This window comes from Oenanthe melanoleuca, chromosome 3 (genome assembly GCF_029582105.1).
Source record: "Oenanthe melanoleuca isolate GR-GAL-2019-014 chromosome 3, OMel1.0, whole genome shotgun sequence".
Lineage (NCBI taxonomy): Eukaryota > Metazoa > Chordata > Aves > Passeriformes > Muscicapidae > Oenanthe > Oenanthe melanoleuca.
In genome coordinates this window covers 103,552,854-103,575,221 of record NC_079336.1, presented here as the reverse complement: position 1 = coordinate 103,575,221, position 22,368 = coordinate 103,552,854, and the positions used below count along the sequence as shown (strand labels likewise).

General features: G+C 37.1%; 1 protein-coding gene across 3 annotated transcripts in view; it reads left to right on the top strand.

Moving 5' to 3' along the window:
• The window catches only part of ESF1 (ESF1 nucleolar pre-rRNA processing protein homolog), a 30,186-nt gene extending 10,925 nt beyond the window's left edge, over positions 1-19,261 (top strand). For all 3 annotated transcript variants that reach the window (XM_056487331.1, XM_056487333.1, XM_056487334.1), the window contains exons 9-14: positions 3,737-3,898; positions 9,924-10,045; positions 11,208-11,298; positions 15,908-15,975; positions 16,637-16,783; positions 16,922-19,261. In XM_056487331.1, the coding sequence (XP_056343306.1) occupies positions 3,737-3,898; positions 9,924-10,045; positions 11,208-11,298; positions 15,908-15,975; positions 16,637-16,783; positions 16,922-17,221 (890 nt within the window). In that variant the 3' untranslated portion in view covers positions 17,222-19,261. The remainder of the gene's footprint in view (positions 1-3,736; positions 3,899-9,923; positions 10,046-11,207; positions 11,299-15,907; positions 15,976-16,636; positions 16,784-16,921) is intronic.
• Positions 19,262-22,368: the final 3,107 nt, after the last annotated feature.

Here is a 22,368-nt window from a genome sequence, read left to right as displayed (position 1 = left end):
TCATTGGGTCTGAGTTGTGATTCCACAAAGGGCAACTTAAAAGTTAAACCTAGGAGTTCTCCAAACACTGAACACCACCAGGCTTGTAGGGAACTCTGTGTAGATCCTTGCTCTCCCCAGTAGGAATCTGAGCAGGAAACCCAGTCTCCTGTGGTATTTGACTTCAATATAAGACTCCACAAAGCCAAGTAGCTCTTTTTTTTGGTGCTGCTCTGATGCCAGAGGTACACAGGTGGAGAGAAAGGAAATCAAGTGGTTCGGAGGGAGGAGTTTTTGTTTAAATAATGCTGCTAAATCTTATTTTCAATAATTAAGGTTAAATAGAATCAGACTAGTTATTAAATCTTTTTATAATTCTGAAATCTGTTTGGTGCAAGAGCTCACGACTACATATATAAATTTAAATGTATATATAACATTTTATTAGATAATGATACAGCCTTTTTTAAATGAGTAGTATCCAAATGTATTTATACTTGCTAAAGCTATTACAGAAGGCTGAGAAATGGAGGGTGACAGAAGTAGCACATGCAGTTATTTATTATTGTCTCTGGAAAGAAGAAGCAAGAGGGTTTAGCAGTTTATGAGCTGGCCAAGCCTAGGTGAAATTTCATAGAAATTTCAGAATACAAATACTACAACCTGATTATTTTCTTTCTGTGAAGCATCAGAAACTTGATACAACTGATGCAGGCTTTGGATACTTTTCCAAAGCATGTTTGCAGGAACTGTTGGGTTTGTTTTGTAATTAAAGGTGCTTGGAAAGCCTAGAAGGGTCATGTCAGCATTCCTTCTAGGAGGTTAATATGAACTGATGGAGGTGTCCAGTAACTTGGAGTTCAAGAACACATCTCCCTGGGATTTTGAAGCCAGTGAGTCCCTGCCCAGGACTGACTCAGATTGCCAGTGTTAACCTTGCATCAGGTCTGGCTGGCTCAGAGGTGTGGATCTAGTCGTGCCAGGTCACCTCTGCACAGACAGGCACTTAAAGGCTGCAGCTACAAAACTCACCTGGTTTGCAAGGGGAGGTTTAAAAACTACACCCAGTGCACACCCCACAACGGTGAGACTACACAGACCTGAAGGAAAATGCAAAAAATCTAAAAAAATGTCATCATTCAATGTTTACCATTCATTTGATATTACCTGTTTGCATTGTCTTCTTCCAGTATCTTTTCTCCCTGAAAAATCTTATAAAAAGGCATCAACTGTGATAGGCTTTGAATAAACTTCTTTTTGTATTCTAAATTTTTCATTTTTTTTTATTATTGTTGGGATGAACTAATGGGATTTGCACAGCTCCTTGTTCAGGAAGTACTTAGAAAGTGGGGGAAACGGGGTTAAACCCCAATGTTTTCTTTGACATTATTTTCTGGCTCAAGACTGATGTCAATAGATTGAATTTTTCATAGCATGCTGTTGTGCAGTGCAAAAACCTCTATCTCAGACTTCATTCCTGAACACTGGAGTGTAAAGCTTTTAGTTTTAATTCTGTGAGTCTATGTGCATTGTAGGTATTTTGGTTTTTTATTTTTTATCTATCTGAATTTGGATAACTACCCTGGATAGAATTGAGATATTTAGGGCAATTTTTATGGTAAAGCCATCAGCCATCATCCAAGTCAGTAACTGAGTTTTCTGGTTTGCCATTACATCATGGAAAGAAAATTCACCCTCACCTTTAAAAAAATTCAGCTTTGCAGCAGTTCTCTTGTCAGATGTTATATCTGCTGCAAGTTTTCTACTCTCTTTTGGTTCTAAGACTGAGGTTTTTTCAAGAAAGGAATAATCTACTCAGTTATTGCAATATAATCTCTTAAACTAAGAACATGATCTCTTCACAACGCTGTGATTACAAGAATGTGATCCTAGCTGACTCAGCTGCCATTTTATATAATAAATTTTATATAATTTAATATATTGAACCTCTGTATTAATGTCATCTTCTAAAAACAAATTGCTATTGGAATGTTTCTGACCAGCCTCACAATTTGAACTTTCTTCTTTTAAAATCTTTTAGCACTTCTATTACTACTTTCTTTTGAAAACAGTAAGAATATACTTGTATTTTCTCCTCTAAATTTTGTCAGTTTTAGCCTTTCTCTCCTTCCCAGGTTGATTGTATTTCTCTTGCAGTGCAGCAGTTAATGCCCCAGAACTTTTTGGTTTGTGTGTTTTGTTCAAAAACCCTTTGAACAAGCTGTTGGCAGAAAGCATTGCTGCCTCAATATCCATCAGAAAGTGGTTCCTGATGTTGTGCAATACAGCGTGATACTTGAAAGCCACTGACAAGGTTATTTGAACTCTGAACAAACTTTGAGAACATACTCAGCTCACTTTCCTTTCTTGCAGCTGTTGTCAAATGTGCTTTATTTGCTTAGAGAATTAAAAGCTCCTACAGTTCTTTTGAAGGCAATGTTGAACATTTGTTTTCAAAATGTTGGTTTTGACAGAAGAAATACAAGTTCTATCTAAATGAGAAAGAATGACAATATGCACTGCCACTTAAATTTCTCCTAGCAAAACAAGTGATAAATACTAACTAGTAGCCCCTTGCCTATCCAGGTTGTAGAGATCCTCTTTTAGCTTAAGGATTTTTTCAGTTCCCATCCAGTACAGCTTCTTGTTTCTCAGGACACTAGGAAGAAGAAACAACCAAATGTCTTCTTTTTCTACTTGTCTTCAAAACAGAGTTGCCTTTTGCTTTCTGGATGAGCAGATGCTTCCCTCTTAGATCTCAGCTTCTGAGGAGGAAAGTGGAATAGCAGCTGCAGCTGACTTGTCCCCATGTGCTGTGCAAAAGATGAGCTGGGGGGGAACAAACCCAGCCTGGCTGAACAGAGAGCTTTGGCTGGAACTTAGGAAAGAAAGGAAGGTTTATGAACTTTGGAAGAAGGGGCAGGCAATTCAGGGGGACTACAAGCATATTGGGAGTTTATGCAGGGAGAAAATTAGAAGGGTCACAGCCAAGCTGGAACTTAACCTGGTTACTGCTGTGAAAGACATAAATTGTCTCTATAAATAAAGTTGCAGTAAGAGGAGGGCTGAGGAGGATCTCCATTCTTTACTGGATGTAGAGGGAAGCACTGTGACAAAGTATGAGTGAAAGACTTTTGTACTTAATGCCTCCTTTGCCTCAGTCTTTAATAGTAATGCCAGTTCTCTGGGTAGCTGAACTGGGAGACAGGAAAAGGGAGCAGAAAGAAGCCCCCTTAATCCAAATGGAAATGGTCAGTGATCTGCTACACAGTTAGAGACACACAAGTCTGTGGGGCCAGATGGGATCCACCCAAGGGTGCTAATGGAGCTGGCAGATATCATAGCTCACTTAGCCACTTCCCATCATTTTTGAGCAGTCCTGGATAATCAGGGAGGTCCTAGTTGAGTGGAAGTTAGCAGATGTAATGCCCATCTACACAAAGGGCTGGAAGGTCTGGTTTTGGAGATTTACATTCTACTCTGCTGGGAGGGACTTTAATAATTCTAAAAAACAGTGAAGAATGCTGTGCCCAGTCAGTGATTTACTGGACAAATTTTCTTCTGACTTTTCAGATACTCTTTTCATTTCATCTAAATAAGGGAATTCTTAAACTGGCTACTCTGTGGGGTAATAATAGGTGAAAATATTTTATATTATCTTCTGGAAATAATGTGTGTGTCTTAGGTTTATTTCCTAATAACTTCAGTTGCTCATTTTCTTGAGGCTTTCTGTGATGACTTTGCTCTCTCCTCCTAGATGGTGATGTATCTAATGAAATGGAAGACGACAAACCGAAGAAAAGCCAAAAAGATGATGAAGAGCAAATTGCCAAGTACAGAGAACTTTTGCAAAGTATCCAGGAAAAAGAGAAAAAACAGGAAGAAAAGGATATAGGAATGGAGATTAAGTGGGTTCCAGGTAGGCTTTAGTTTTTTCTTTCTTTTCCTGCCTTGGCAGATATGCAGTGCTGGTCTGCTGACAGGGATATAGTGTAAGAGGCTGAATTTATAGTCAGAGAAGCAAACCCTTTTTTTTCCCCATAAATTGAAATCCAGATTGTTTACAGTGAGGGCAATAGAAGAAATAACATAACTGAACTTAGTTCCTTAGCTGTAAGTTTCACTTAATAGATTATTTTTCGCCAGGATTTTTTGTACTTGCTTTTTCAATTATCACTTTATGGATGTTTTTTAAGTAGAATTCATGTGTTTGCTATAGAGTCATAAAACATACTTACACTTTTAAAAATGAAAACCAGTATGATTTGGAAACATGGTGTATAATTAGAAGAGAATGGTTTGGAAATGTTGCTTGCATAATGCTAAAGACTTGGGGGAGCAAAGAGGGAGAAGACTGACCTTCCAGTGAAACTGCTCTGGGAGAAAGCAAGGTACCAGGAATGATTGGGGCACAGTGAGATCCAGATTGACATCTGGAAATCAGTGAATGGTAACTTCACCATATAGCATCCCAGCAGAACCCAAACATCAGTGTCTAGTTCTTTTTTTTCTTTATGATAGAGGGGAAAGGTTTGCACTGTGACATCACCTTGATCCTGGTCCAGAGCTCATTGTGACTGCTTGCACCAGCCCTTGCACTTGGTAGGTCTCTTTGCAAGCCTGATTTTGTTTGCAAAAAGAACAGAACTACTCTGGAAAAGAAAAAATCTGGATCTTTTTCACTGAGTTAGCATGTCAGATAGACAGATGTTCAGAGGGTTAAATGTGCAGCTGAAAGCCTAGGGAAGTATAACATTCCCTTCTTGGGAGCAGCAAGGTGCAGCAGGTGTGGGACTGCAGCCTATGTCAGGACACAGCCCCATTGTGGTACTGCATATAGCAAGACCAAACACACACCAGGATCCAGGCCCTTCACTGCTGATGGGTTAATTCCAGCTAGCAATGCATATCTAATGATATGATTCATACAAATATTATTCTGAGTTCACTCAGGTAACTTCAGCTGAATAGAAATTCTGCTCGGTTTGAAATGTTCTGGTCTGTAGCGGTTCACTGAAATGGACTAAACTGAACAGAACAATTTTACTCCTTTTTCTTCATCAGACCTGCATTCCAAAGGATACATGGGCATTAAAAATGGCTGTGTGCTTTCAACCATGCTTTTATAATTCCAGTAATTTCTGGTATGAATTCTGTCAAAACCCTTTTGAAAAAGCATGTATCATGCAGCCAGGACAAGAGCTCAGTGCCGTACTCCATCTGTCCACAGCGTGTCAGTACTTGCATTCATGATGTTGCTCACTCAGTAGTTAATTCATTGTGTCACTGAGCATTCAAGGCTAAGGAGTTTTCATACATAGGTCATTCTATAAGACTTTTACAGAGATTTGTTGTTGCCTTTCAGAGTGAAGGTGGAAACCACAGGTGAATCAGTTGCTGCTAGGAGTGTGTTTTGTATTCATGTATGTTTGTATTTAGGTGTTAAAGGAACCATTTTTTGTGTTGGTTTTGAAAAACACATTTGGAGACTTGTCTTATTTATTATCTCAAAGAATTTTGCAAATTGTATGAAAGAAGTCCTGTAAATTAAAAGTTTGGGCAACTTAATGGGGTAATATAGTCAGGAATCTAGAGCAAACCATTCCTTTGAGGAGATGGAAAATTGTTTTAAGGGAGACCAAAGGAAGCTCTTTAGCCTTGCTTGCCCTGAGAGAGCAAGAAGTTTTCTAAGAGGCTTTCTTTAATACTACCTTGCATGTTACATGTAAATTGCAATATTTAGTAGCAATGGAGTATTAACTGTAGTTGAGATGGAATCCAGTTTCCTGTGCATGCACCCTCTGTTTTTTTGCAATAGAACTTAACTTTAGAAAATTTAATTTGTTGCATACTTATGCCTAGTCCAGCCCTCCTTACTGCACCTTCTTGTAGGACTCCTAGGATTTTTCTACATCCTTATCTCATTTGAGGGAGGGATGGTAAAAAAACCTGAACAATCAAACAAACCCCCCCTACCTGGATAAATTTGTCTGACTTAGTTGGATGTCCATGCACAGGGTCAGGTTCGTTCATATAATTTTAGGTTCAATGTGCACTCTGTGCACAATGAATTTTACATGGATGGTTTATAGTATTTGATGTTAATTTAGCAACTATGATTTTAGAGTATATGCTAACATTTCCTCATTTCTTACTCTGAAAAAGTGAGAGGGTTATTGAAGAGCAAAGGTTTTGGAAATCATAGAAGTGTTCACTTGCCTTTGTTAGAGGCTGTTCATCTCCACAAGGTCAGCAGTGCCACTTGTTGCTATTGACCACTACAATATTGTTTTGTCCAAAACACAAGTTGTAAAAGTGCAAATGTGTGTCTTAAGTTTGCTTTTGAGTCAAAAATTCTGCCAGTACTGATTTGGAGCAGTTAGAGAAGAGGTCTTGCACACCTGAAGGGAATACCCTTTTATATATGTTTTTTATATATGGTGGAGCACAGGCAGCACATGCTGAACAGTAGTTTATAGCTCTGGCAATTTATACATGCTTCAGGCTGTGCTTCATTATGGGAGGGAGGAACGTTAGTTGTTATGTTATTTTTTCTTGAACAAATGTGCTCTTTTAAATTTCAAAACCATCTATGTTCAGTTGGAGCATTCTGGGCATTCAGAAATAGTTTTTGTAATCTCTGAAGACTCCTTAATTTTTTTCAGAACTAGTTTATGTCTGTTGAAATATTTTTATTATCAAGTTCTGCTTTAATGTGCTTGACTTATTGCAAAATTTTTCCTGCCCAAATGTTTAATACATGGAAGAATTACAACAGTTAAATCTAGGAAGTTTTTCAATTGAAAGGCAGATATTTGAATTAATTTAAAATTTTGAGTTTTGGCACAGTTATTTACACATGGCTATAGAAAGCATACTTTGTCATGATTCAGTTATTCTTGAATCACAATAGTTTTAAATAAACCACAGTGCCAGCAAAAATAAATTAGATGTAGTTCCAACTCTCTTTGGTCTGTTTCTTCTAGGCACAAAATCAGTGTTATATTTAAGCATCCATCTGTTTTCCTAATCATATCTGATTTAAGCAACAATTACTATGAATCCTTATCCAGCTTCCAAGGCTTCTTTTAGAAAGTGGAAAGAGAGATGATCACAACTGTGTTTCTTGATGATATTCATACATATGTCTATGCAGGTTTTTGGAGGGGTTTTTTTGAACTTAAAAAGTTTTCCTTTGGGACAAATGAGATGTAAATATTTTGCTAGGCTTAAAGGAAAATTTCAAATTTGTTTTGGTCAGAGGTAGAATAGAAGGCTGTGGGCTCACACCTGACAGCTGCTATGTGTGGTGGCTTCTCACAGGCATTTTACGGTTTAGGAAAGCTTGGTTGGCTTAACATATTTTATATTTGGGGGTGACAAATTATACTGTTATCAGAGTATTTCTATTTGCTGTTCCTATCAGCTGCCTGCAACAAGGTTTCATTTTTCTGGTGAGGCATGAACTTGTTTGTTTAGGTTTCCTCAGAACAGAATTGTATCTTTCTAGCCTCTAATAACAGTGACAGTTGCAGACTGTTAAACTTCCATAAGTTCTCAAAACTGTGTGTTTGGAGAAGTAAAAATTCTGGCCTGCACCCATCCCTTTCTGTCCCATCAGCATGAACAGCAGAGTATTTAGGTTTGCTGTAGTATTTAATCCTTTAGCTGAAGTATGATGTTGCATGCTAATATAGATGACCTTTTTCCTCTCTTTTCTTGCTCTTGTTTGTGAAGATTAAATAAAACTATTGTGATTCATTAATTCTAAAAAGAAATTATATCTATAAGGGTGTATATAAGTTAGAGCTTTCTATGGCCAGCTAATATTTCTACCTAAAGTAGACAATTCCTTTCCCCTTCTGCAATCAAAATCCTTTTGACCACTTAAATACACTCTTATTCTCAGGAAGTGGTCTGGACAGTAGTTTCTAAGCCATTCTAATCTGTGGAGAAACTCTAATGCCTTTCATGAGACTGCCAAATACCACAAGAAAGGGCTGGATTTTCCTCCAAGTTCTTCAGTGCCAGATGGATCAAATGATTCCATTTTCCAGGCAAATAAATCAGAAATATTGTAACTTCCTTTCAGATTTTGGGTCTCTCTTTTGCTGGAGATGTGAAATGTATTTTTTTAAATTCTGTATTTACTATCTTCAAAGAAAATCTGCAAGGTTGTTACCTGACCAGTAATTTTTTCCTTAAAAGTACTATGAAGTATCCAAAGTTATAGTGCTTCAATTTCAAGGAAGTTGATGACTCTGCTTCCACAGACTTTGAAGATAACTAAATATTTGTTCTTGTTGTATAAGAGTTTCTTAATGGCATGTTTTTAGTGAATCTATGCAAAGTCCTCCCTTTATCGTGGCTCTGATTTTTTTGATGGTTAAGTACCCAGTTTTTGTGACTGTAACAGTTTGCCACTTACTGTTCATTGTGGCACCTTTCCAGAGTAGTAGAAGGATACTTTATCTTGTTTTTGCTTTACTCTTTTCCTCCTATGATTCTATGGTTTAATATTTTAGATCTTGTTCACACTTTGTATTTCAAACAAGTTGTAACCAGTTCCCCAGCTTTGGAATTATTTTTGAAGTGTCAGCGAGCACAGAACCAGGGATTAGTGTTTGCAGTTTTTTAAAAAAAATGTTGTGCTCTTCTGGGGACAGCTAGAACTGTCCATGAAAACTGCTCCTTTTCTTCCATCATGATCACTGTTTTCAGTTCCTCCATACTGAGAAGAGCTGGGAGGAATGATGAGGAGTGGGGACCTGGCAACTGAGAAGTCTGGGAGAAAGAATGGGACCTAGTCTAGGTCATCTGGGGAGGTCTGAGTGTGATTTCTAAGCAATAAAACTGGGATGAGGAGTGAGAGAGTAGGATGTGGTTCAGGTCAGGGCTGGACTGGGGTGGCAGAAGAGAATGCTGAAGAGAGACCACTGGAAGTAGTAGGGAAGAGACAACAAATATCAGGCTTGGAGGGTGAAGCAGAAACAAGATTCCTACAAACTCCCAAGATTATTCAGTCACTTTGTATGGGGGCAATGTTACTTGTAGGATATCTGACTGATTTGTTGCAGAAGTTTGAAAAAAGTATGTTATGAATGAAGCAAGTTAGGAGAAAAATGCTTGATTTCCCAGGCTGTTACCACCTGCCAGGGAAGTGGATTCTGTTTCTTCTACTGAATTGTGCTCCAGTGCATTGCAGGGCAATGTTATTAAATCTTTGAATAGTCTAATGATGCATATTTATAGAAAACTTCATTCTGTTCTTTTTACAAAAAGCTTAAAGGTTAAGACACACTTGTCTATGCAGGTGCAAGTGCTGGGCATGGAAACAATGGGTGTCTGTGCTAAAGTATGGAATATAATTAAACCTAATTAACACATCCAGACTTAACTGTCTGATCCTGTTAGGCCAGAATTATTAAGAGCCAGACATGTTGCACTTCCATGGGGTTTACTTTTCTAGAAGAAAAAACATAGTGGTCACCAGAGATCCTGCAGCATTGTCAGAGTATTGTCACAGAGGCAACGTTTCAGCAAGGTTACTAATTCAGAATCTTAACTAATGACAGTGTGGTACATTAAACATAAAGGCTCTCTGTCTGTCTGTCTGTCTGTTACTCATTGTGGACTGTACAATTGAATATCTGGAGAAGAGACCTTTCTGAGGAACAGCAGCAGTGCTGAGGATCAGATACCACATAGCAAACTCTTCTTCTGACTCTTGTACAGCTTTTGCTGAAAGTGTGTTTTATTTGGAAAAACACATCCTGTAAAGTGATCTTTATAAAGATGTGTTTTTAAGCAATATTTATGTTGTTTCCACAGACTGGTTGAAGAAAAGCTAGATTGTTCTTTTACAAAGGAGAGAACAGTTGATTAAAAAAAATTCAAATTCATCACATTTTAATTTACTATGGTTTTTTTTTTTTTCTTCCTAGGCCTCAAAGAAACTGCTGAAGAAATGGTCAAAAACAGGTTGGAAGGAAAGGATAACCTGACTCCATGGCAAAAATATCTAGAGAAGAAGAAAGAAAAAAGAATTCTTAAGAAAAAGAGAAAGGTAATGTTTGTATTGGCCATTTGAGGGCGAGTTGGTTGTTTGTTTGTTTTCTTAATTTGTTGTTAATGTTTGTTTCAGATAAACAAAATAAATTGTGCAGCTGCCAGTGCTATTTTAAGGTTAGAATATGCAGTGGTCACTCACATGGAAGTACTGAGAGTACTTCATCAAACCTACAGAGCAAGAGGATATTCAGCATACTGCTGACCATACATATGCTTACACAAAACATCTTTTATCTACTTGTGCTGCTGTAAAGATAAATAATTAGTAATAACAATTTGCTTTAATTTGCATTTTTAATGTTTTAGAAGTGGTCTTTTTGCTACTGTGTGCATATCAATTCAAAGTTGTTATACCAGTGATAATTGTAGGTTTGGAGGTTTTGGTGCTAAAATATAGACTTGTTTCCCAAAGCTGTAATAGCAAAGAATTAATGGCTGCAAAGAACTATTAAAATTTCAAATTGCAAGAGAGAAAAAAAAAAAAAAAAAGCATGTGGCATGCATTATCTAAGTTCTCTAAAGTCTTAAGTTTCTCACAATGTAATTCACATTGCTGAATTACACTTCTAAGAGTAAACTCTACACCTTGAGTTACTCAGTGCATGTCAGTTAGTTTTAACTGGCACTTGATGAGTAACTTCTTTAAGTTGATAAGTGCTCAAAGTGGAGTAAGCAGCACTGTTTAGTAGCAAAGTAACTTTGTCTTGCCATAACATTCTTGGGCAGTTTGATAAATCAGGTCAAGGAGCAAGGTGTATGACACACTGCTACCAGTAAGAAAATCTGTTATTTTAAATCTAAACTCCAGATTTTTGAAATCTGCAGCACAAAATGAACTTTCTTATTCAAATTTGTCCCCAAGCACAGCTGTTGTGGAACATAAAGTAAGGACATAACAGTGCTGATCCTGTAATTTGTTGGCATAGTTGTCTGATGCATGACAGTTTGGGGATATGCCTAATAAAAATGTGTAAAAGAGGGTTGAAATTGTTGATTTGTCTTTGCTATCAACTTTTAGTGTGCTTTGGCTTTTTGATGTTCCATGTACAGTATTTCAGTTTTCATCTTCATAGCTACTAACAGAACATCTCATTCCAGTGAAACTTAAACAGTAGTTACATGTTGATTGAAATAATAATGTTTGTGCTTTGTTACAGGCTGCTGCTGAGAGAGAAGACAGTGAAGATGAACTTCCACCTGATGTTGATCTCAATGACCCCTATTTTGCTGAAGAATTTGAGAAAACAGGTCAGTCAAGACAGGCAGCTCCTACCTTTTCGTTAAATACTGAGTTTTCAAAACAAAGTCAGGCTGGACTAAACACAGAGATAGAATGTTCAGAATTAAGTGAAGTGGGTGTAATTTGTCTAAAATTACTGTTCCTGTAAAATAATTATGCATATTGTAATACATGGAATGGTAGGGAATATCCTCTTGGCTTTCACCAGAGACCATTGGTTATCCAGTTCTGATGATGCTGTTAAAAACAAGCTGCTCCCCTAAGTTTTCCAGAGAAAAGAACTCCATTGCTGTGGAAGTCTTTTTCTTTTTATATAGGAAGAGCCATATATATTTTCGTCCCTTTGAACCTTGGGGTCAATTACAAAAATGTGAAATATTTTTGTATCATAAACAAAGTTGTCTTTGAGGAGAAATCACTTTTCTCTTAGTCAGATACACATTTTTACTGGAGTACTCTTGGCTGCTTAGAAACCCCGATGGTGAAATGTAATATTTTAGAAAATAACTTGCCCAGTTTAGATTTTTAGGATACCTTTATTACAGATTTTCTATTCTGATGTTTAAATTAGCTTTTGCCATGGTAACAGCAAATTTGTTTTGAGTGATTTTGCTGAGTAAAATCAATAAAGGTAAGTTTCAGTGTTCCATACTTTTGGATCCTAAGGGTGGCTCATATTATTGTATATTAGAAGAAGAAAAATGACATAAAAACAAAAGAAAGAAATAAACATAAAGAAGATAGCAACATATTTAGTATTATTGTCAGTCTGCTGTTTGGTTGGGGGTTTTTTGAGCATAAAAGTGCAGATCCAAGTTCCATTTAAAAATGGTAAGTTACTTTTAATTTTATACTTGCTAGCACAGGCTTCTGTCCTGAATGTTAAAACCTATCATAGGATAAAATAAATAATTAAACCCCAAAATCTGCATGATTTTGTGCTTAATAATCTGGAATACAGAACAGTAGAGTGAGTCCTGTCCATGTTTTAGAAAAAAACACAGCCCAAAGTATCATGCAGTGCTGTTTTCTTCCTTGCTTTCTGCATGGCTTGTTTATAGGTTTGAGTAACTCAATGTAAAGGTAAGCATTCCTTCCTTATTTAATTTTTCTTTAATAGCAAGATTACCTAGATAGTCTCATATGACGTGTGGTGTTCTCTGTGAAATCTCTAAAGGAGTGTTTTCTTCTGTGTTAGTGTGTCCTAAAGGGGCTCAGTAGAGATTGAACTTATCTGCACATTTTTTTAACCTTGTCCATAACATGGAGAATAGACTTTAATGTTTGTGGAGTCTTTGAGGATAGTTAAATACACATAAAGATTAAGAAAGTGAAGCTTTTGTCTTCAAGATTACTGATAATTACTGAGATTCAGGAGAAAACCAGAACGTGGTTAGCCCTGGAGAACTTCTGAAGGGACAGTACAGTGGCTGACTGAGGGCCAGTTTACATTTTAATGGTAATGACACAGCACAACTTTGGCTTTCACCAAGTTTACCCAGAACAGCCTCTGTGTACAGTTGGGGTTGCTTTTAAGCACAACTTACCCAGTGAGGGAAAATGGGTTACAGTCATCTTTGAACTTGGCTGTAATTCTGCCAACTTTGTATTTAGGGTACAGGCAGCTTCAATGACCATCATTTTTCACAAGCCTTCCACAATTCCCCTGGAAGATAGAAATTTCACCCTTAAATTGACTGTCAGATTATGTTAGAGTATGCTGAAAAAGCATATGACAGGGTTCATTTGCAGACTCATGTGGATTAGTGCAGAAACTGAGGATGCAGTAGTGCTGGATTCAGTTTTTGGCTGTAAAATGTGTGGGTCTTGTGTAGCTTGGCTTCTGTCAAGCTGAAGCAATTGAAGGGAAGCAAGAGTGTAAGGAGCTGCTAGACCAAGGGCATAAAAATTCTGAGTGCTGTGAAAGGAAAACTGGCATATATGGGAAGTCTACTAAAGCACCTGTTCCTCAGGTGTGTCTTTGTTCCTCATAAGCAGGCAGTGATTCTTACACTGTGGGTGCTTCACCTTGGAAGAGGCAAGCTAGAACAAATTCTTTGTGGCTGCTGTGCCCAAAAGCTGCCTGTGTGGGATTCATGGTAGTACTTGCTTTGTACAGTTTTCATGTGACTCTTTAGTAGTACCACAGGCTGAAATGTCAGATGCTGCAGATACATGAGCCTTGATGATGCATTCTAGAAGCTTGACTACAGTTTCATATTGTCAAGAAAAAGAAAATTATCACTCTCATTTTACACTGATGCCTATACTGATTTAAAAAGCCTTGCAAGACAGGTTTGGCTTGGCCAGTTTCACTGTTACTGCATCAGCTTCTGTGGGGTCTTAGAGAAGTCAGAATTACTCTTGTAGCCTAAACTGTTTAATAGCTAAATAGTGTAATTGCTTATTAACATGATAGCAAGGTCCTGCTTTTGGAGATGACTGATCACATCAAACTATTAAACATAGTTTCTGTTGAACCTTTGAGGAATTCTTCACACATTATTGTAATTCCTATTAGTTCCAAACCATTAGATGCCTTTTCATTATCTAATATATGATGTATGTAGGAATTGGTGGCTTCTTATAGCCAGAAGGGAGCAGTATGAGTGCAAGGACCTAAGAGCTTAACAACAAAATCAGAGTACAGTTGTAGAACCTGTACTTGGAAGATAAAGAAGATGAAAAGATTAATTTACTGTGTCTCTTTGTAAGGCTTTTGAGAGTGACTCAAGTTTCTGACTAAGGTCTTGTGAGAGGAGTTTTTGATTTGGGGTCAATTTCTGTGTCTGAAGTCTCAAAGTTATGATTAGCTTTTACTGGCAGCTGGAAAGTTGTTGATGCACAAAGTTAGTGTTGCAAACAAAATTCTCGAGCTGAGAAAGAGTCAAATGGCAGCCTGAGTGGGGATTACAGCAGAAACTGGACACTTTTTATACTGGCTAGTGGCAGCTACAAGTTAGTTCTGCATCACACTGAAGTACCTTCTGCTGTAGGTGAGGTAAATCTGATTAAAAGATGGCAGTGGGGATGAAGTGCTAGGAAAAACCAGAGGGTTTGCAATCAGTGTGCTGTAAGTGTGCAGCAAGTGTGTGTGGTGGTGCTAGCAGAATGTATGTGGGAAGAGGGACTGTGGCAGGAGTATGTTAAAAATACAGAAAATTTCTGAATTTGCAAGCAGAACCATTTTCAGTATGATACAAATTTTTGAGTCCCAAGGGTGATTTTAGATCCCAAGCTGGTTTTATTAGCTGCAAGCGTCAAAGTAAGAAATAAAGGTTTTACTAATTTATTTGTTTTCATGGAGAAGAGCTCAGTTTGGTACCAACTCCTTGCTCAGTCCCATCTGCAGCCACGGCAAACTCTGAAGGCATAAGGATCCCTTCTGTGATTCCCCATAGAGGGAAAGAGGAGGGAAGGTGACTTGAAGGACTTTCCTTTGGAAAATATGTGGAAAGAAAATAAATCCACTGATCTGACTACTCATATAATTGTCTCTAATTGTATCTCTATGCTCCTTTTCTGTAGTTTAGCCACTTCTGAAAGAGAAATTCCATAGTTGTTGAAGTCCTACAGGAGGCATTTATTTCTCCCTTCTACATAGTAACTTAAATTGTATCGTTTAGTAACAGTATCATATCTGAATCTGATTTTCCTGCACATTTTCTGGAACTACTAATCAATAGTTTAGTTTTTGACCTGATGACACTGTGCATCAGGATAGTTTATTTTTTCGTGGTGGTGGTATATTTCTTCTGGAAATCCATTTCCACTTTGGAATCCATGTAGAAATAGTCAAGGGAATAGTGAAACTAGGAAAAAACCTTCCTCAAGGATTACATCATCTTTCAGGGCATCCTTAGTGATATAACTTGACATGTGTCTGGCATGTCTGTAATTCTAGTCTGAGTACAAACCTGTCTTAACAAAATGAAGCCAGATATCTTCCTTAACAGTACCCCCAGTGGACTGCAGTAAATTGCCTGGGAATGTCATTCCAAGCTCATAGGTCAGAGTGTGTGGTTCAGGTCAGGAAACCTTCTGCTTTTCCTGCTTTTTCTTGATCAAGATCTACAGGCATTCCAAAGAGAATAGTTTGATTTTGTAGGGTTTGTAAACAGGTCTCTTTTCATTAGAAGTTAGGTTTGACTAATGTCTCATGCTGTTACTGTTGATTATGTCTGTCTAATCAGCATTGTGTATCTGAATGCTTAGGGGGTAGGGGAGCTTCTTCAGAACAATATTCAGTCTGAGCAGAGTCAATCATATTTTAATTTCTACCAGAAAACACCCTGGGAGTGGTGTGATGTCATGGTTTGCTTGCACTATTGTGATAGTTCTCTCTACTGCTCTATGAAAAATACAGTAAAACCATGGTTTTGACTTATTTATGCCATTTGAATGTTGCTGCCTCCTTAAACTGAACAACTATTCAGTGGATTTTTATTGCTTTATGTCTTCTTGGTGTTTTCTTAACTTTGCAGCCTTTTGCCACATCTGACATTTAAATACTGACTGCAAGAAAATGAGATGTAGTTCAAAGTTCTAGCTATAGGTAAATTATGCCTTCATGCATAAGCTTGAATAAATGTGTTCATGCCCTGTATTTGCACCTAGGTTTAAAGAAGAAGCCAGAATCAGTAGAAAGTACCTCAGAAGATGAAGATGAAGTTGAAAAACAGAAGGTAAAGTGATGTAAAATGTTGCATTCCATGAATTCTACAAGTACTTGTATGTGTTTGTGAGTGGAATTGCAGAATTTCATAGGATGGCAGTAGAATAAAACTATACAATTTTAATAGTGAGAGCTTTTGGAACAAAAACTACCAAGAAGAAGTTTGTGTGATGGGCAGTGCCAAGTTTTTATTTTTTTTAACATCAATATTGTATGAAACATTTGTGAGTTTAAACCTTGTCGTGTATATTTTTGTCCTTGAAGATTATTTGCTACTTTGTGTTTTCTTTTCATTCTTTCTCAAAACAAGTTAACTAAAGAAATTGCTTAAATCCAGATATATTAGTTTTTATTTGGCTATATGAATATCAGTATTAAATGTTATCCATTAGTTATTTCTAAGCTGTGGTGTATAATTTTCAGATGAGATTATTACTGTGTTTGAAAATTGGATATTTGCATTTATTTTATATCTAATGAGAAGGAAAACAATTTTTATAATACCACAACTCAAAATGTTAAACCAATAATGTTTTTAGGAATGAAATAATACTAACCCTATTTCAACTTACTTAAATAAATGTAGACTCATACAGGCTTTATTAATGAGATGCTGAATGTTTTAATAGAAAAATTTCATTGTGTTCATGGACTTCCTTATTTTGTAACAGGCTGAAATGGCCCTACTGATGATGGATGATGAGGATGACACCAGAAAACATTTCAATTACAAAAAGATTGTAGAACAACATAATTTGAGCAAGAAGAAAAAGAAACTTCTAATGAAAAAGAAAGAGTTACTAGAAGATGACTTCCAGGTAATTGTGCACTTCCTGACTTTGTGACTGGAGCAGTTCCAGGAATCTCATGAGCTGTGACTTCTGAAGCAGCTCATGTTTTATTTGGATTAAAAGCTTTGCTCTTACCTAAAATAAATGCTTCTTTTCTTCCTTCAGGTAAATGTTGCTGATACAAGATTCCAAGCCATGTTTACTTCTCCCCTGTTCAATTTGGATCCGTCAGACCCAAATTTCAAGAAGACAAAAGCAGTAGAAAAGATCCTGGAAGAGAAAGCTCGCCGAAGAGAAGAAAAGGAGCAAGATCTTAAGGAGGCAAACAAGGGCCAGGAGAACAAGGTGGCAAAGAAAGGAGAGGTTGCCAAGAAAACCATAGATCCTGCCCTATCAATGCTAATAAAGTCTGTCAAAAATAAAACTGAAGAGTTTCAGGCAAGGAAAAAGCAGAAATTCAAATAACTCTTTTTTTACTCAAGACTTTACTTTAGTCCCAGCCCTTTTAACTGGAGACATCTTTTAAAGTTACTGCAGCCTGCTCTAATTCCTGTCCACCAAAAATATTCTGAAATATCATTTAACTATGCTGGTGAATTTTGAAGCATTTAGAGTAATAATCACTCTTTTCTTCTGCAAAAACAAATACTGTTTTGCACATATGTAAGGAAATTATGGTTTTGGAGTGGTTTATTTTGTATCATGTCATCTCTTAAAAATAATAGAAGTGCTGAAGATGGCTACAAAAATCATAATTATGGGTTTATTTATAAATAAGAAAAACAGTTCCACTGAGGTTTATTGCTGAGATTAAGTCGTTTTAAATTTTTTAATTCCACATAAGTCTGTAAAACATATGTGTCTTGATGAAGAAGGTAATAATATAACTACAAATGGAAGAAATTTTGTATACAAGTTTTTTGTAGATTTTTAAAAGATTGCATAAATGTTTTATTAGTTTCTCCTTTAAATAATTGAAGGTAATAGAACTAATTAATGGAACTATTGCCATTTAGAAGTGTTTCATTAACATACTTTGGAAATAAATAGTTTAAATTGGCCCAAAAGAATTTTGGGTACTAGCTGTGGCTTTTTCTTTTACGCTTAAATGAAATTACATCAAAATAAACTTGTTGCTATTGTTATTACATTTCTATGAATATGATACTTACACTAAGTCTTGCAAAAAAAAAAATAAGTAGAGGAGGGGGAAAGAAAAAAATCAAAGATCTAGATGATATAATTTTAGAAACCATGTTATTTGCCCATGTTAGTGTTGGTGATGAAGGTTTGGGTTGTGTTGTTAGGATGTTGTTTAAAGGTTTGCTGTATCAGCTCTAATGGAAATACAACATGGTGTTACAAGAAAGGCTGAAAACTTTGGAAACAAGGAGCTGGAAGGTAATTTTCCATTTCAAATACATAATTTTCAATTTCTATGATGTTCTACTAATTTAAACAAAGACTTCCATTAAACCAGAGGTTAAAACTGTAGATAATCAAAGCCAGTGTTTATATCAAGTAAATTTATCTCAGTATGTGAAGAAGATAAGAGTTGGATTAGCACATAGGAGGCTGCAGAATGACCAAAACAGCCAAAGGTATTAAGGAACATAATATATAAAGACAGGTGGAAATGAATTTTACAAGAGTGCTTTGCAATGATGTGCCTGTGGAATACTTGCAGACCTTGAGTATTTTAAATGAAATTACTCTCCATAAACATTGGAATATTTTCAGCGTTACTTTAATACTGGCTCCACAGAGAGTCTCCCATAACTTTGTTTAGTAATTTGTATAGAAAACAAATTTGTTGGGAAATAAAAGGCAACAACAAACTGCACTGTCCCTTGAATCCCTTCACCCTGCCGAGTTCCATCTGTGTTATCAGTGCTTTTCTGTCCGGCTCAGCTCTTCTAGAACTGGAAATGGATGTGGAATCAGTGGATCTCTGCTCCTGCAGATTGCCCAGATGTGCTGAGTGACTCAGTGGGAAAAACTCCTCACCAGAACCTCTCTACTCCTGCAGTGCCTCTATCCTTGACATGAACTTTGCTGGAGGAGTCATTTGAAAAATCCGGTTATAAAATCTAAAAGTCACAAATTGTGAGGACTTCTTATTAAAATTAGATGCTGTAAATTATGTTACGTTTTCATGGATGTATGCTGGCTACTTTATCCTGCTAGGAAGCCTGGCCTCTACTTGGATGTCATAGCAAGACAAAATGCATGGAAAGATGAAGGCAGACTTCCCAGTGATTTCAGTTATTGGTTGGAATAATTATTTTGTTGTAACATGTACTGGGTATCCTGTAAATTCTTAATGTATGACCATTTTATGTAATCAGATGGTTTTGTTGATGGTTTTGTTCTCAAGTTACCGAGTGCTGAGGGGGCATCTTAGTTGGGAAGAGCTGGAGCGTGCATCTTAGATGGGATTTTTTGTTTATAAATTAATAGCTCTTAAGCATTTTTTTCTTTTTCCTTAAAAAAAAATAAAATAAAGTTTTAATTACTAATTAGTAATTCAAATCACATCATCTACTCTCCATGATTCCAGATCAATGAGAGCAAAATCTGACATGCTTTCTGTGTCTCCAGCAGAAGCATATCTTGGAAATCTGGTAAGAATCTAGAATTCCCTGCAATCCATATCCCTTGTTGTAAACAAAACAAATTATAGTTTTGACCATCTCATTCTTTGAAACATGAAAATAGGATGTAGAAATCCAAACCTCTCAACTTTAAAATATGATTTTACTTTTCACATTTACTAGATGTCATGTAAGCAGCAAAAGTGAAGGCAGTGAAGTAAAATAACACATTAAAAAGTGGGACTGTTGAAAGTGAGACAAATAATTTTTCTAGCAACTTAACAGAGGTCTGTTATAAAGTAATTTGTCTCCAAGTTGGCAGCCAGCAGAGCTCATGTTGAATGTAAGCCAGGCCTTTAAAACTCTAGTATTACAAGTGGAAATCACAAGAGGGTTTGATTTATTTAAAAACGGAGAAAGATCAGACAAGAGATGAAGAGCCATGTATGTTTTCAATCATTCCTTCCATCCAAAAATTAAATGTATTATTTCCAATTAACAGCAAGTTGGCTTTTTGTTCTTTTTGTATTTTGATAGTATCCAAAAATAACAGTAAGTTGTGCCATCACATACTTTTTTAGCAAACAAAGCAAACAACCAAAATACTGTGGGTTTTGTAAAGAAGGTCTTAGAAACTTAAGTTATATATGATCTATGTTTAAAAGTACTGGAGTGATTAGTTTGCTTTGCATTTGTCTTAAATCATGTAAAATGCCTTGGGTTTTATAGCTCTGCTAAGAAAAACAGCATTGGTACTTCTGATGGCACAGTAATTTTCATTAATTCCTGGAATACTTTAAAGAACTGTAATTTTCTTAATGTAAAAATGGACTTTTCATGTTGAGGACTATGTTACTGCATTCCTGTAAGAAGCAAGACAACATGGCAGAAAGGTTCTGTTCTGAAGTTTCTGTCCTTAACACACAGCATTATAAATGGCAGTATTTTTGTCTGGGTTCTGGACCCAGTCTGGATGAGTGTCACCTAAGGTCATTACTACTTTCTATCCATCTCATCACTAACATAAGAGAAATCCCCACTCAGGACTGTTCCAGCTCTGTATTTCACAAGAGAGAACACTGTTGAGTTCTAAACAACATTGCTTGTAGCCTCCAGTTTGCTTCCACTGGCAAACCTTGCTCCTCTCCCATCCTCACAGACACCTGATCTCATGGCTGGCTGCCACAATTTCATGGGCAAATGCTCCTGGACTGCTTCCCATGAGCTCCTTGGCACTGCACAAATCCCTTGGCTTTGCATTGAAATCCTGCCCAGTGCACTTAGACCTTCCTCCTTCTGTAATTCTGGGACAAAGAAGGAGGGAAAGGACTGAGGCAGATGGGGTTTGTAGTGATTTCTGACAGTGGGATCAAGGATGGGCATTGTAAGTGTGATCAGAAAAACTGCCCAGTGCAGTCAGCAGTGTGTGTGGCTGAACTGCTGCTCAAAGGGGCTGGCAGGCTGTCCATGAAAAATGCAAGTTAACAGAAATGGTTACCAAAAGGACTGGGAATAGCAAAGGAATGGTTTAGGGTGGCTGTGATTGCTACAGGTGATTAAGAGTTGGTATCAGTTCTGTGGAATGCAAAACCTTCAGGCATCAGCTGCTCCCCTTGCTCATTGCCCTGTCTGCTTCTCCCCTTAGGTTAATGCCTGGGCACTCGGAGTTGTACATGAGCTGGCCCAAGAATGGATGCCTTGGGCTTTGGAGAACTTGGGGACAGGTTGGTCCTTCTCCTCAGCAGAAGTAACAATAGGAGTGTCAGCAGGGAGAGCCTGAGTTGTGCACTGATGAGCAATGCCTCTGGTGTTGGCCAAGAGTTTAAGGGTGTCCTTGCAGCTGGAGGGAGGAAAGGTCTGCAATTCTTGAACCAAGCAGAAGATAGACTTTTTTTTCCCCACATATTTCTTGTTTGGATAATTTTAGAGCTGCCTATGAGGAAACTAAATACAAGTGGCTAGGAACCAAAACCAGGTCAGAGAGAAAATCAAGCATGGTACATGTGAAATCAGGTCTGGCATTTGTTGCAGTTGCTTAAACAGATGCTTTTCTTTAAGCTCTAATCTGACATGAAAATACCACGTTAAGGGAAGCAGTCTTCATTACTCTATATTTTGCTGTCCAAGTGCTCAACTTTGCAAAATAACTTTGACAAATTTTAACAATGACAAATTTTAATAAGAAATTTTTGTCAGCAGTGTATTAATTTTCACTTATTTTCATGAAATAAAAGCCACAACCTTTATGCTGCACAGAAGCTCATCTGTCTCATGTCTCACTCAATCCAGAAGAGGAGACTGGGCACTTCAGTGAACATCCCAAGTGTTAGCAGGGCACAATTCTGTGCTCTGTATGCCCTCTGCAGAGGAGTAGAAATGCTTCACAGGGTGGTGGCCATACAGCTACTGCAACACTTGTATAGAAAAATCAAAACTGTAGCAGACCACACTTGAAAGGAAAATTAATCTTTCACTTAAGTTATCTGCTTTTCTTAAGAGGCCCAAAATTCACCTTTGATAGCAAAGCAAGTTGCCTTGGTAAACAAAGATTATTTTGTCACAGAATAACTGCTTCATTTTTCTGAATTACATTTTTTGAAAGACAGAAGGTACAAAATACAGGAAAAGGGTAACAGTAATGAATTTAGTTATATATTAAGATGTAGTTTAAAACTGAAAATTCTGTCCTAAGATAAACCTGCATTGATTTTTGTACTGATCTCAACTTCACCAAAATGTGAATTTGCTGATAGAGCTCATGGGCTTGTCTAAGGGATGAGAATGGATACCTTTTTCCCTCAATTTGTAGCTTGAAGATCAGAACTTCCCCAGTAGGAGAATGATTTTGCTAATTATTCTTAAATTATCGTGAGTTTAGGAATCCTGAAGTGTCTCTGCTGCAATGGGATCAGTATAACAGAACTTGAAGAGCAGGATGCTGCGAAGACTGCACTGCTGAAATCGTATCAATATCCTGAGTGCAATAAACCAGCTCTGGTTTTAAATCATTAGCCACTG